This window comes from Vipera berus, assembly GCF_964194415.1.
Source record: "Vipera berus genome assembly, chromosome: 1".
Classification (NCBI taxonomy): domain Eukaryota; kingdom Metazoa; phylum Chordata; class Lepidosauria; order Squamata; family Viperidae; genus Vipera; species Vipera berus.
The window spans coordinates 259,335,163-259,350,870 of NC_138202.1; the positions used below are offsets into that span (position 1 = coordinate 259,335,163).

Genomic DNA, 15,708 nt, shown 5'->3' on the forward strand with positions numbered 1-15,708 from the left:
ACATTTCCATGCTTTTGAACTGCTAAGTGGGCAGGAGCTGGGGCAGGTAATAGGAGCTCACCCCATTGTGCAGCACTCAAAACCCAATCTTTAATGGCTGAAACATCAATCCCCCCCCCCATGATGTGAATAGTATGTAAATGTGCCTTATCTCTATGCAGCTATTAATGGTTCATTTGTGTGAATGCCAAGCTTCTGGGAATTCTCTAGCATTTTTGGATTTGGCTTGATCTAAGATGCTAATAATTTCCCACTTGAAACTATAGTAGAACATGTCCAAGTTATATTAAGATTTTTATATTGCTCTGTTAGTTTTATACTCCTTTATGCTTCTACTTGCTTGCATACAACAAGAAAATGACATCCAAAATTAAATGCAGAGTGACTTCATATATTTCTGAAATATCTATACCTACATATTTATATCTATATCTATAGGTAGTCCTCAATTAACAATCATTGGTTTAGTGACTGTTCAAAGTTAAAACAGCACTGAAAAAAGTGACATGACCGTTGCAGCTTCCCCATGGTCACATGATCAAAATTCGGATACTTGGCAACTGGCATGCATTGATAATGGTTGCAATGTCCCAGGGTCATGCGATCATTTTTGTGACCTTCTGACAAGCAAAGTCAATGTTACTCACTTAATAACTGTATTGCTTATCAATGGAAATTTTGAGCTCAGTTGTGGTCATAAGTCAAGGATTACCTGTAACTATATCTATTCCTAGCTAATAACAAGCAATATATATTTCTCATTATTTCTTTAAAATTACTTTAGTCTAATAATGTCAACCACTATGAGGCTGGCAAGCTTAAAAAAATAAGAACTACCGTACATGGATTCTGTTCTTTTTTCCAGGTAGGTAATCTAACAGAATTGTGAAGGCTACAGAAGTAATTCATCCACATAACATATATACATAAAGCAGAACTATTCTCAATTTCTTTTCCATTCCACCCCGTCTCCCCCATGGTTCTTGTTTCATGGACCTATTTTCTCCTTAACAATCTTATCACTGCCAAGTATTCCATCACAAATAAAGATACACCAAGAAAATATTCTAACTACATTTTCAAGGCATTTAGAACTATTTCTGTCTCTCGACTTTTAATTGGTGGAGGGTGGAAAAATTCAAAGCTACTGTAAATGAAAGATTAGAATAGCAATTAAAATATCCTATGAAAGAGGATTACTTCATGGATTACTGCCTTGTCGTGGCAAAGGGGCTTGCGTAATTCAATGAAGCTATGAGCTATGCCGTGCAGGGCCACCCAAGGTGGACAGGACATAGGAGAGAATTCTGACAAAACGTGATCCACTGGAGAAGGAAATGGCAACCCACTCCAGTATCTTTGCCATGAAAACCCTATGGACAGTACCAAAAGGCAATACGATATGACGCTGGAAGATGAGACCCTCAGGTCGGAAGGCGTCCAATATGCTACTGGGGAAGAGCAGAGGGCTAGTACTAGTAGCGCCAGAAAGAATGAAGCGACTGGGCGAAAGCCGAAAGGACGCTCAGCTGTGGATGTGTCTGGTGGTGAAAGGAAAGTCCGATGCTGTAAAGATTTTTTCTCCATAGGAACCTGGAATGTAAGATCCATGAATCAAGGCAAGCTGGATGTGGTCAAACAAGAGATGACAAGACTGAACATCGACATCTTAGGTATCAGAGAACTAAAATGGACAGGAATGGGTGAATTTAATTCAGATGACCATCAGGTATACTACTGTGGGCAAGAATCCCTCAGAAGAAATGGAGTAGCCTGCATAGTCAATAAAAGAGTAGGAAAAGCAATACTGGGATACAATCCTCAAAATGACAGAATGATCTCAGTTTGAATCCAAGGCAAACCATTCAATATCACAGTAGTCCAAGTCTATGTCCCAACCACCAGTGCTGAAGAGGATGAAATTGATCAGTTCTATGAAGCCCTACAGCACTTTATAGAACTAACATCAAAAAATGATGTCCTTATCATCATGGGGGATTGGAATGCTAAAGTAGGAAGCCAAAAGATAACTGGAATAACAGGCAAGTTTGGCCTTGGAGTACAAAATGAAGCAGGGCACAGGCTGATAGAATTTTGTCAAGAGAATACAATGGTCATAGCAAACACTCTTTTCCAACAACCCAAGAGACGGGTCTACACATGGACATCACCAGACGGTCAACACAGAAATCAGATTGACTATGTGCTCTGCAGCCAAAGATGGAGAAGCTCTATACAGTCAGTAAAAACAAGACCAGGAGCTGACTGTGGCTCAGACCATGAGCTTCTCATTGCAAAGTTTAGGCTTAAACTGAAGAAAGTAGGGAAAGGCACTAAGCCGCTCAGGTATGAATTAAATCATATCCCTGTTGAATATACAGTAGAGGTGACAAATAGATTTAAGGAATTAGATCTGATAGACAGAGTGCCTGAAGAACTATGGACAGAGGTTCACAACATTGTACAACATGTAGCAACCAAAACCATCCCAAAGAAAAAGAAATGCAAGAAAGCAAAATGGCTGTCTGAGGAAGCTTTGCAAATAGCTGAGGAAAGGAGGGAAGTGAAAGGCAAGGGAGAAAAAGAAAGATACGCCCAATTGAATGCAGAATTCCAGAGAATAGCTAGAAGAGATAAGAATGCCTTCTTAAATGAACAGTGCAAAGAAATAGAAGAAAACAATAGAATAGGGAGGACCAGAGATCTTTTCAAGAAAATTGGAGAGATGAAGGGAACGTTTCATGCAAAAATGGGCATGATAAAGGACCAAAATGGCAGGGACCTAACAGAGGCAGAAGAGATTAAGAAGATGTGGCAAAATTACACAGAAGAACTATACAAGAATGAGCTTAACGTCCCTGATAATCTCAATGAGGTGGTCACTGACCTCGAGCCAGACATCCTAGAATGTGAAGTGAAGTGGGCCTTAGAAAAGCTGAGCAACAACAAAGCTAGTGGAGGTGACAATATTCCAGCTGAACTATTCAAAATCTTAAAAGACAATGCAGTAAAAGTGCTACACTCAATTTGCCAGCAAATTTGGAAAGCTCAACAGTGGCCACAGGATTGGAAAAGATCAGTTTACATTCCAATTCCAAAGAAAGGCAGTGCCAAAGAATGTTCAAACTATCGCACCATTGCACTCATTTCTCATGCTAGTAAAGTTATGCTTAAAATCCTACAAGCTAGACTTCAGCAGTATGTGGATCGAGAACTACCAGAAGTACAGGCAGGATTTTGAAGAGGCATAGGAACTAGAGATCAAATTGCCAACATACGCTGGATCATGGAGAAAGCTAGGGAGTTCCAGAAAAACATCTACTTCTGCTTCATTGACTATGCTAAAGCCTTTGATTGTGTGGATCACAACAAACTGTGGCAAGTTCTTAAAGAGATGGGAGTACCAGACCATCTTATTTGTCTCTTGAGAAACCTATATGCGGGTCAAGAAGCAACAGTGAGAACCAGACACGGAACCACTGATTGGTTCAAAATTGGGAAAGGAGTCCGGCAAGGCTGTATACTGTCGCCCTGCCTATTTAACGTATATGCAGAGCACATCATGAGAAAGGCAGGGCTAGATGAATGAAAAGTTGGAATTAGCTGGGAGAAATATCAACAACTTAAGATATGCAGATGATACCACTCTAATGGCAGAAAGTGAAGAAGAACTAAGGAGCTTCTTGTTGCAAGTGAAGAAGGAGAGTGCAAAAGGTGGGTTGAAACTTAACATTAAGAAAACTAAGATCATGGCATCCGGCCCTCTCAACTCCTGGCAAATAGATGGGGAAGAAATGGAGGTAGTGAGATTTTATTTTCCTGGGCTCTAAGATCACTGCAGATGGGGACTGTAGCCAAGAAATTAAAAGACGCTTGCTCCTCGGGAGGAAAGCCATGGCAAATCTAGACAGCACACTAAAAAGCAGAGACATCACCCTGTCAACAAAAGTGCGTATAGTCAAGGCTATGGTCTTCCCAGTTGCAATGTATGGCAGTGAAAGTTGGACCATAAGAAAGGCTGAGTGCCAAAGAATTGAGGCCTTTGAACTATGGTGCTGGAGAAGACTCCTGCGAGTCGCTTGGACTGCAAGGCAATCAAACCGGTCAGTCCTAGAGGAGATCAGCCCTGACTGCTCTTTAGAAGGCCAGATCCTGAAGTGGAAACTCAAATACTTTGGCCACCTAGTGAGAAGGAAGGACGCACTGGAGAAGAGCCTAATGCTGGGAAAGGTTGAGGGCAAGAGAAGAAGGGGATGACAGAGAATGGATGGAGTCACTGAAGCAGTAGGTGTGAGCTGAAATGGACTCCAAATAATGGTAGAGGACAGGAAGGCCTGGAGGAACGTTGTCCATGGGGTCGCGATGGGTCGGACATGACTTCGCAGCTAACAACAACAAATGAAAGAAGATATGATGAAAAAAGGAAGACACTGATTTTTTTAAAAAAATAAGTGCTAACCTCAACCAAAAATAATTATAACAGCAATGAGTAATGTTAGTATCAATGTAAACACTCCACTCACGAGAACACTTTTCTCTCACATACACACATAGCTGCTAGCCTTTCACAAGGCACTAAAGAGTTGACTGTTCCCTCAGGCATTTGGATCTTGAAGTTAAGCAAATTCTGCTGGTTGACTAATTTTATTGGTGTTTTTCTTCTGTTTCTAAACTTTACTTATTTATGGTCAATGATCAGCAAAGTAGTTACAACACTAAATAAAGCATCTAAAAGCAGGCTCAAATGAAATGAAAGGAATAAAACCCTAAGGACCTGCCAGTTAAAATTTACATGTAAGAAAATAAGCAATACAAAACAAAACAAAACAGATTGTAACAATACATTTAAAATAAAGATTTTAGGAATATCTTCATTATATCTTTCTAAGGTTTAGATATTTTAAGCCTTCTAAATGCACTAACTTCCAATAAAGACTTTGGAATTCTATGACAGTGGGGTTCAAATCTGAGAGTAGAACTCAACTACCTCTGCCTGATTAGAAACTTAATCTCTACAAGAAGGAGTTATGGGTATATTAGTGTGTAGGTACTCATAAAAGCAATGGTGCCCTTTATTCATGCATTGGTCACTTCATTATTGGATTATTGCAATGTGTTCTATATGGAGTTGCTCTTAAAGACCACACAGAAGCTACAGATGGTTCAAAAAGGTGCAAGCAGCAAGGGTTGCCTCTTGGTGTGGGCATGTTTTACCATTTATGTGTGAGCTGCATAGTTTCCAATTGGCTTCTGAGTGCAATTGAAGGTGCTGGTTATTACCTGTAAAGCCCTGTATGGCATGGGGCCTGGATAATGGGAGGCCACTTGTTCCTACTTGTCTTGCCATCCTAGTACATTCCAGCAGAGTAGGTGCTCTTCCATTAAATATTTCCATCTTGTGGAACCTAGGAAGTGTGCCTTATGTGTTGCAGCCCCCTCCCTCTGAAATAGCATCTGTTCAGAGAGGAGGATGGTGCTTTGTCTCCTAGGGTTCCAAAATGTTTGGAAAACAGGCTTTGGTCCCAGTCCTGGAGTTAAGGCTTGCTATTTGTATAATGGCCCCTATCTGCTTTATGGATTTTGTTATTATAGCATTTGAGTCTGGGCTGCCTATTCATTTTAGCTTTTCTGTGTGTTTTTTTAGTATTGTGTGCCACCCACAGTTGGATGGCCAATAAATTTAATATTCATTACGGTCATGTGGTAATTTCTCTCATGAAATGGCTTTTATTTTCCTTTGTAAACTGGGAACATTCCTTTTCAATCTTGGACATTTGTGATGTAGATTATTATTTATTATTTTGTTTTTAACTTTTTGTATGCCTCCCAGAGTCATTGCTATGAGATTGGTAACCATCTTCTAAACCATTCAAATAAAGGAATAAAGGATAAACATTTGATTTGTTCCTTTCTCTGCACCCTCAATTAATACATACCGGTAGGTGGGATATTTAGGGTTTTTTTTCTAGCAGGTAATCAGTTGCCTTAAAATAGAGTTAAAATTTGCACCTGTAGCTGCTACGAAAAGGAAAAAAGCCTTGGAATTTTGCCCTAGAATAATCAGATTGTTCTGCCTCCTTATTTCCTTTCTCCCCAAGCTATTCTGCCTCAATAATAAGCAGATTCCTTGGACACCAGCCAGGTCAGTATTATACCTGCACATGCTCTTCTGTTTCCAAATCTGATGCCATGAAAAGTCAGGACAGTAGAGGGCAGAGATCGAGCTAGAGGCCTCTCACTTGTGGAGTCCCTCAGGGGTCGGTCCTCTCGCCTCTCCTGTTCAACATCTACATGAAGCCACTGGGTGAGATAATTCGTGGTTTTGGGGTTGGGTATCACCAGTATGCTGATGATACCCAGCTTTTTATTTCGACCCCAAACCACCTCAGTGATGCCCTTGATGTGATGTCCCGTTGTCTGGAAGCAGTTCGGGTCTGGATGGGGAGGAACAGGCTTCAACTCAACCCTGACAAGACTGAGTGGCTGCATGTACCGGCATCTCGGGATATTCAGAACATTCCATCTCTTTCTACAGGGGGTGAGTTATTACCCCCCACAGATAGGGCTCGCAACTTGGGAGTCCTCCTAGATTCACAGCTTTCCTTGGAAGACCACATAATAGCTGTGACTATGGGAGCCTTTGCCCAGGTTCGCCTGGTGCGCCAATTACGGCCCTATCTAGACCGGGATGCCCTACATACGGTCACTCATGCACTCGTGACCTCTCGTTTAGACTACTGCAATGCTCTTTACATGGGGCTGCCCTTGAGGACCACTCGGAGGCTCCAACTGGTACAGAATGCAGCCGCGAGAGTTGTGTTGGGAGTCTCCTGATACTCCCATGTTACACCTCTACTCCGTGAGCTGCATTGGCTCCCAGTTGTCCTCCGGGTAAGATTCAAGGTGCTGGTAATGGTTTTCAAAGCCCTACATGGCATGGGTCCGGAGTACCTTAGGAATCACCTGCTGCCAGCGTCAACGTCCCTCCGTCCAGTGCGCTCCCACAGAGAGGGCCTCCTAAGGGTTCCGCCGTTCGGAGAATGCCGTCTGGTGGCTCCCAGAGGGAGGGCGTTCTCTGTGGGCGCGCCTGACCTATGGAACCGTTTACCGGTTGAGCTCCGGATGGCTCCCGACCTTCGCTCCTTCCGACGCGACCTAAAAACATATCTGTTTGAGCAATCCGGTCTGGTCTGACGGGTTCTGTTGTAATTATTGTTTTAAGGTAACTATCTTCTGCATTTGGGCAAAATTAGGGTTTAATTTGTTTTCAATATCTGTATTTGTGCATTCTGATATTTATGTCACTGTTCACCGCCCTGAGTCCTTAGGGAGAAGGGCGGTATACAAATCAAATCAAATCAAATCAATAAATAAATAAATAAATAAATAAATAAATAAATAAATAAATAAATAAAAAGATACCATATCTGAGCTGTAAAAATCCAGACAACCAAAAGAGGGAAGCAAAGAAAGCTTCAATTAACAGCTGCCATCTATTAGTTACTCAGATTTCCTGCAGTCCAGAAACTGTTAATCTTTTTTGGTGGTGGTGTGGGGTGCTTTTGAGTCACTTTATGACTCCTGGTGACTTTCTGGACTAATCCCTGCAGTGGGCAAAGCTTTTTGGAAATGTTTTGCCACTGCACCCTTTCAAAACCTGAGCTAGTTACCCAGCTGTTTTTATTATTATTGAAAAGTTTTACAGTACATTTTAAGTATACTCCATCCCTCCCCCTCCCCCCCACATCCCCATCCTCCCCCCCCCGACTTCCCAGAGCTGAAAGCAGGGTATTGCCTCGAACAAACTTAAACTAAAATATGCTAACCAACTATGAATACACTTTAAATCCTATCGCACTTTACCTCCCCTTATACATAGGTAAATAATAGTACATCTTATAATTCTAATATTCATTCATATGCTAGATGAAATTTTTTAGTCCCATATTTATTCTGAATATATTCAATCCATCTTCTCCATTCCGAAATATATCTCTGTTGCAATTGTTCTTTCAGGTATGCTGAAATTTTTGCCATTTCTGCCAAGTTCTGCCAAGCCCTTGCCACCCCCCACCGTGGGTGCACGGTGCCAGTCAGATGGTACCGCCCTAGGCGCCTAATGGACCCTGATAAGTTCCAGGCAGCGCTTAGGGACACGCATGCACCCCCTGCTCACAGCTCGGCGGATGCCTTAGTGGAAGCCTGGGAAAAGGCAGCCACGGAGGCTCTGGACCGAGTTGTACCCTTGCGGCCTCTGACCCGGCGCAGATCCCAGCGAGCCCCATGGTTCACCGAGGAGCTCCGGGAGATGAAGCGTCGGAGACGGGGCCTAGAGAGCCGTTGGAGATCCAGTCGATCCGAATCCGACCGATTGCGACTAAGAATCCTCACCAGGTCTTATCTCGCTGCGATAAGGGTGGCAAAATCCAACTACTTTTCCACCCTCATCGCGTCCGCAGATAATCGCCCGGCTGCCTTGTTCAGGGTGACTCGCTCCCTATTAAACCAAGAGGTGAGGGAGGAACCCTTGCAGGGTCGAGCCGAGGAATTTGGTCAATATCTGCTGGATAAAATTGCTCGGATTCGAACTGGCCTGGACTCCAACTGGGCTGAGATGGAAGAACAAGACATGGACAGTCTTGTCGACGTCATCTGGGAAGAATTTGATCCTGTAACTCCTAAGGAAGTGGACAGGATTATGAGAAGGTTGAGCTCCTCCACATGCTTACTGGACCCGTGCCCTTCCTGGCTGGCCTATGCAGCTCGAGAGGGGACACGAGGCTGGTTCCTAGCGGTCATCTCTGCTTCTCTGAGTGAGGGTCACTTCCCCACCGCCTTGAAGGAGGCGGTGGTGAGACCTCTCCTCAAGAAGCCCACCTTGGACCCATCCTCTTTGAATAACTTTCGTCCAGTCTCCAATCTTCGCTTCCTTGCGAAGGTTGTTGAGAGCGTGGTGGCGCACCAACTTCCTCAGATCCTGGATGAAGCGGTTTATCTAGACCCGTACCAATCGGGTTTCAGGCCGGGCTACAGCACGGAGACGGCATTGGTCGCTCTGATGAATGATCTCTGGAGAGCCCGGGACAGGGGCCATTCCTCTGTCCTAGTCTTATTAGACCTCTCGGCGGCTTTCGATACCATCGACCATGGTATCTTGCTGCGACGCCTCAGGGGACTGGGAGTGGGAGGCACGGTTCTGCGTTGGTTTTCCTCCTTTCTCCAGGGTCGCTCGCAGTCGGTGCTGACAGGGGGACAGAGGTCGACCCCGAGGCCTCTCGCTTGCGGAGTCCCTCAGGGGTCGGTCCTCTCGCCTCTCCTGTTCAACATCTACATGAAACCGCTGGGTGAGATCATTCGCAGTTTTGGAGTAGGGTACCATCAGTATGCTGATGACACCCAGCTTTTTATCTCAACTCCAAACAATATCAGTGATGCCCTAGACGTGATGTCCCGCTGCCTGAAAGCGGTCCGGCAATGGATGGGGAGAAACAGGCTTCAACTGAACCCGGACAAGACTGAATGGCTGTACGTACCGGCAAGCCAGGATATTCAGAACGTCCCACTGCTTAACATTGGGGACAAGTTACTTCCCCCTGTTGATAGGGCCCGCAACCTGGGTGTCCTCCTAGACTCGCAGCTCTCCCTGGAAGACCACATAGGAGCTGTGACCAAGGGGGCCTTCTCCCGGGTTCGACTAGTTCGCCAACTACGGCCTTATCTGGACCTGGATTCCTTACGTACAGTCACCCATGCCCTTGTGACCTCTCGCCTAGACTATTGTAACGCTCTCTACATGGGGCTGCCCTTGAGATCCACTCGGAAGCTTCAACTGGTGCAAAGTGCGGCGGCACGGACACTCTTGGGAGCCTCCCGATACTCCCATATCACACCTCTCCTCCGTGCGCTGCACTGGCTTCCGGTTGCCTTCCGTGTGAAGTTCAAGGTGCTAACAATGACATACAAAGCCCTACATGGCATGGGTCCGGACTACCTACGGGAGCACCTTCTGCCAATGTCAGCACCCCACCGTCCTGTGCGCTCCCACAGAGAGGGCCTCCTCAGGGTGCCACCGCTCAAGGAATGTCGGCTGGTGGCCCCCAGGGGGAGGGCATTCTCAGTGGGTGCGCCAGCCCTCTGGAACAGCTTACCAACCGAAATCCGGATGGCCCCTGACCTCCGTACCTTCCGTCGCGACTTAAAAACTTTCCTGTTCCAGCAGTCCGGCCTGGCATGATAGCGTTAATTGGGGTCCCAGTTTGTTTTCATTAGTGTTTCTTATTATTTTTATTGTTCAATCTGTATACATTCCTTCCTCTGTACACCGCCCCGAGTCCCTCGGGAGAAGGGCGGTTTATAAAAACTAATAAATAAATAAATAAATAAAGTTTGAAACTTTTAAAGTCCACTCTTCTATAATAGGCAGTTCTTCCTTCTTCCAATATTGCGAAACCAGAAGTCTTGCTGCCGTTATTAAATTCAACATCAACTTAATTTCTATAAACCCAGCTGGTTTTGTGCCTAAGGCAGGACTAGAACTCAGTCTCCCACTTTCTAACTGACATCTTAAACTACTATACCAAACTGGCTATCATATGCTGTATAGTAGAGGAAACAAAACACAACAGACAAAGAAAAAAGAGTAAATCAAGCAAAGGGTGGAAATACACCAAAAAATCTGGACCATTCACCACAGTTCTGGTCATCTGACCATCTTATGAAGGATTCTGGATTTTTTTTGGTATACACTAAGCCATGGAACCTAAACTGGATTAAAGATATGTATCATTAGTGAGGTCCTGCAGCTTCTTCTGTTCTCCTGTTCCTAGAAGAAACTTAACTTTATCTCATGTAGCATGAAGTAAACCAAATGAGTACCTAAACTGACTCCCGGCAGCATCTGGTGATAGTGTAAAGATAATTAGACAAGATTCAATTAGAATATGTGCTGCCTGAAGGTGCTAGACAGGGCTCGTATAGCACAGGCTCCTTTGTAACCTTTCATCAAATCCAGAACAATAAATGGAATAAATATGAAGTGTCAGAAACTCAGCTTGAATGTTGGAATGTTTTTTATTGTTATGAACATGCTTTTAAAGGGAATTTTTAATAACCATAAATTATTTACAGGTAATGGGTAGTCCTTGACTTACAATCATTTGTTTAGTGAAAGTTGAAAGTTACAACAACACTGAAAAAAGTGACTTATGACTATTTTTCACAATTGCAAATGTTGCAACATCCCCATGGTCACATGATCAAAATATGGATGCTTGGCAACAGCATATGTTTAGGACGATGGTAGTATCTTGGGGTCATCACCTTTTGCGATCTTCTGACAAGCAAAGTAAACGGGGAAGTCAGATTCATTTAACCACGTTACTAAGTTAACTGCAGTGATTCACTTAACAGCTGTGGTAAAAAAGGTCATAAGTTGGGAAAAACTCATTTAACAACTATCTTGCTTAGAAATGGAAATTTTGAGCTCAGTTATGGTCATACGTTGAGGACTACCTGTAGTCATTGACTTACAATAGGCCACCTAGCAACCATTCAAAGTTAGGACCAATTTGAAAAAGGGGTTCTGACACTTGGATCCCTCCACAATGATCACATGACTACACTTCAGACAACTGGTAACATCACTGCATTTACAACCATTTGCAGTGCTCTGGGCTTACACGACCATGTTTCATAAAAGTTTTGCTTAAAAGAGGCGCTTATTTTTTGGCAAAACTGTATCCATAGTGAGCAGTGGATTCATTTAATGACTGTGATCACTTAAGGACTGTGGTGTTTGCATTTTCAATTATGGCATTCACTTAATGACTGTTGCAAAAAAAAAATCATAAAATCAGGTTGCTCACATGACCAATCTGTTTTATGACTGTTACAATTTTCAACAGTAATGGCCAGGTTCCATTATGGTCGTAACTTCAGAACTACCCCTTAGTGATATGGCATATTTTTCACTGGGCATATCAAATTTTCCTCATCACACATTCAATACATTTTGCTTTCTAACAACCATTTTAAAAAGTTGTTCAAGAATTTTCACATTATATAGAACTCAAACTATGAAATTCATATTATATAGACACCATATTATATTACATCTGAATATAGCAAGAATAATCTCATCCAGGATTCAGTATGAAACCAGAGCTGGTCAGCTGCTTTGGAGAAATGTTTGTGTAGGATTTAAAACTATGCTTCATCCATTCTTAGTCCTAGGATTTCCATTTGGAGCCATATTATTTTTGAATCTGACATCTCATGTAAGTTTATAAAGGGTTTGGTTGACAGGTGCCTCTTTAAAATGTAAAATACAATTGTGAATGGTATTGTGCTTGCATTAAGAGTATAAATCGATGAAGTTCAATAGTTAATCAAATTCAGAGCAATCATCTGCCACTTGAATAAACACTGGACATTTCTTATACAAACAAAAGTAGAAATCATATTTATAAAACAGATTCAACCATTTAAATTATCATTAATCCTTTAACAATGCTGAAATTAACATACCAAACTTGTCATAAAGTGAGCAATATTTGTATACATCAGGCTTCTGGAATCTAGTGCCTCCAGATATGTTGGGAATTAAACACATGGTTTAATTATCTACTGATTATAGCAGCTGTAGTTGAACACATCTGAAGACACCAGGTTTGGGAAGGAAGTGTACATTAGTTGCGCTTGATTAATATACATTTTAACTTTACCAAGCCTATCAAACTGTGGTTGGATTATAAAAGCAATTTATATTCTTGAAAAACATTTTTCCAAACTATCAAGGCATGTCTATTTATATACAGTATATGCAGTCTCCTATAACGTGTATAGGAAATAAATACATAAATCTTGCAGAATTCTGATTCCTGGAATATATTGCTTGAGATCCTCTGATAACACTTGTTCCAAATTACATCTAAATGACAGGCTACATGAACCTCTATCAGGGCGAATGCCTTTTTATAGTAGATTCTTATTATGAAACAATCCCCCCAAAGAACATTGTAATTCCTCTCTAAAGGCAAACCTACTTATTTTAATATTGAAAACTGCCAAGATTTGCATGAATAGCAGTTGTGAAACAAATCAATAGATCTTAGGCATTGTAAGGCTCAATTAGAAAATTCTTGAATCCTTATAAAAAACAAGGTAGAACAGAAGTTAAACAAGTTATCGAAAATGAAAACATATTTAGATGCCAATGTAAAAGCAACAATTAAAATATATGCAATTATGCACCATTGGCTATCAGGGATACAAACATACCATTCATTGGTACATTTTGTCAAATCTCCCTATGTTCAATGGAGTTTATCATTGTGAGTATATCTTAGATTGCAACTTTCATTCCTCCACTTAGGAGAAAGAAACAGCATCACAGAGAAGAACATGCCTCCTATTGTGATAAATAACAGAATAGTCACTGTGCAATAAAGCTGTCAAAAAAAAACACCAACAACGTTCTTCTGAAACATTCAGATATTCCGTCAAATGATAATTATTCTCTTTTAACCCATGCAAAGTTTGAAATGCAGAGTTTCAAAATGCATACCAAAACCAATAATAGGAGTGAGCCAAAGAAACATTTGAGGAAAAGACTTGGGGGGGGGGATGTGTGTGTGTGTGTGTGTGTGTGTGTGTGTGTTGGGGGGAAAGGCTCTCCTACCTTGGTTAGCTGAGCTATTTTCTTGCTCATTTTGAGATGGAGATCGTGGTTGTATTCCATGCCGAAATGGGAGGACATCGCCGAGGAAGACGAGCTGGTGTTGAATTTCCCAGTGCTGGTCGAAGAACTGCCGCTGTAATAGTGCTGCTGCCAGCTCATCCCTGGTGTCGCCATCTTCCCCAGCAAAAGAGACCCTGTTAAAACGGATCTGCCAGGCACCAGGGGAGGAAGAGAGCAGCGGGGATGGAAAGCAAATGTGGGGAAAGGGAGGGAGGATAGAGACAGGGAACTAGCACTCTGGGTAAGAAAGGGAAGGTGCCAAAAGGAAAGCGGGGAGGTAAAAATTCCTCATCTCTCCCCCCTTTTTTTTAAAGGGACGCGCGCTCGCTCGCGCGCGCAAAGACGCGCGCGCAAAAACCAGCACCCGGCCCCCTCCGCTGTCTTCTCTTTCGGGCCTTAAGTGGTCATTTTGGCCTTTTCTGCACCACTGTCTTATTCGGCTGGGAGGAGAAAAGGTGTGTGTGTGGGGGGGAAGAACAAGGGGGCCAAAGCCCTCTCTTCCTGCCGTTTCGCCCTGGTGAGGGAGGCGGGTATTTGAAGAGAAAGAAAGGGGTGGGAAAAAATCCCCCGAAGTGTGAGCTTCTCCGTTCAACGGGTGTATTAAAAAAACGGCCTCCTGCAGACCCCTCCCCCCACCCTCCCGGGAAGCCCCGGCAGTCCGTTCCCTTTTCTCCCGTCGAGAGATGGCGGGAAAGGAGGTGTGTGTGTGTGTGTGTGTGTGTGTGTGTGTGTGTGTCGGTGGGGTGGGGGAAAGGTGGTTCTCCGCTCTTCCTTCACCGGAGCATCGCTCCCCCGCGGGACTCTTCTTTTTTAACTCCCGCGGAAGGAGAAGGACCCCCGAGCAGAGCTCTTTCCTGCAGCCGGCCTGCGCTTCCAGGGCTCCTCTCTCTTCCCGACGGAAAGTTAAAAATAATAATAATATAAATAATAATAATAATAATTAAAAAAAAACACAGAAGAAGCCGCGGCCACCTCGCGCTCCAGACCCGCCGTCGCCAACGGACGGTTACCAGGGTCCCACCAAACTGTTTACACCTTGCGGGTAACGTCATATCCGGCTCTGTCGGCCTCTCGTCTCCGCCCCCTTTCAGAACCTCGGAAAGAGGCTTTAAGAAATAAAATAAAAATGAGTCGCTCGCAGGGATGGGAGCCCTTCGCGCGCCCGCCAGCCTGTGGATACATCCGCGCTAAGGTTGGGATGGGAGTGGGGTGGGGGGCGGGGAAGGGGGTAAGAAAAGGAATCCCTCTGGATCTTCTGTGGATGTCAGTCTGGAATCTGCCGCTCCCTCCTCTCCTCCTGGCGTCAGGCCTAAAGAGCAGCCAGCTTTGTTTCCTGGGCTGCAATCAACAATGACAGGTGTAACAGCCTTGCTACGCTCAGACTACTCTGGTCTCCACAAACAGTACCCGCCAAGAAAGAAGATTCATTCTCATTCTCTCTCTCTCTCTCTCTCTCTCTCTCTCTCTCTCTCTCTCTCTCTCTCTCTCTCTCTCTCTCTCTCTCTCTCTCTCTGTCTCTCTCTCTGTCTCTCTCTCTCTCTCTCTCTCTCTGTCTCTCTCTGTCTCTCTCTCTCTCTCTCTCTGTCTCTCTCTCTCTCTCTCTCTCTCTCCCTCCCTCTCTCCTCTCTCTCTCTCTCTCTCTCTCTCTCTCTCTCTCTCTCTCTCTCTCTTTCTCCCTTCCATCCTTCAGGCTTTTTTACGTGGCTCTTGCTGCTTTGGAAGAGGTGTACCACACACCCTTCTCAGACATGAGCAGTCTAGGACAAGCTGCTCTCTGCTAGGTTGTGCAAGCTGGAGCATGAATGAAGCACCTGGGTTTGAATGCCTGCATGGGCCACTTTGTTTATTAGAGTGAAAAGGCTGTCCAACTCAACGCTGATTTTGGGAAGCATGCTGATTAAAAATAGATTGCAAACATGCAATCCCTAAGAACAAAAAAATAATAATAAACATGAACATGTGAATGGCAC

General features: G+C 43.7%; 1 protein-coding gene across 1 annotated transcript in view; it reads right to left on the minus strand.

Annotated features, from left to right (window-relative positions):
• The window catches only part of FAM184A (family with sequence similarity 184 member A), a 53,882-nt gene extending 39,969 nt beyond the window's left edge, over positions 1 to 13,913 (minus strand). Inside the window, exon 1 of the mRNA XM_081314840.1 lies at positions 13,679 to 13,913. Coding sequence (XP_081170966.1) covers positions 13,679 to 13,852 — 174 coding nt within the window. The 5' untranslated portion in view covers positions 13,853 to 13,913. The remainder of the gene's footprint in view (positions 1 to 13,678) is intronic.
• Between the last annotated feature and the right edge of the window lie 1,795 nt (positions 13,914 to 15,708).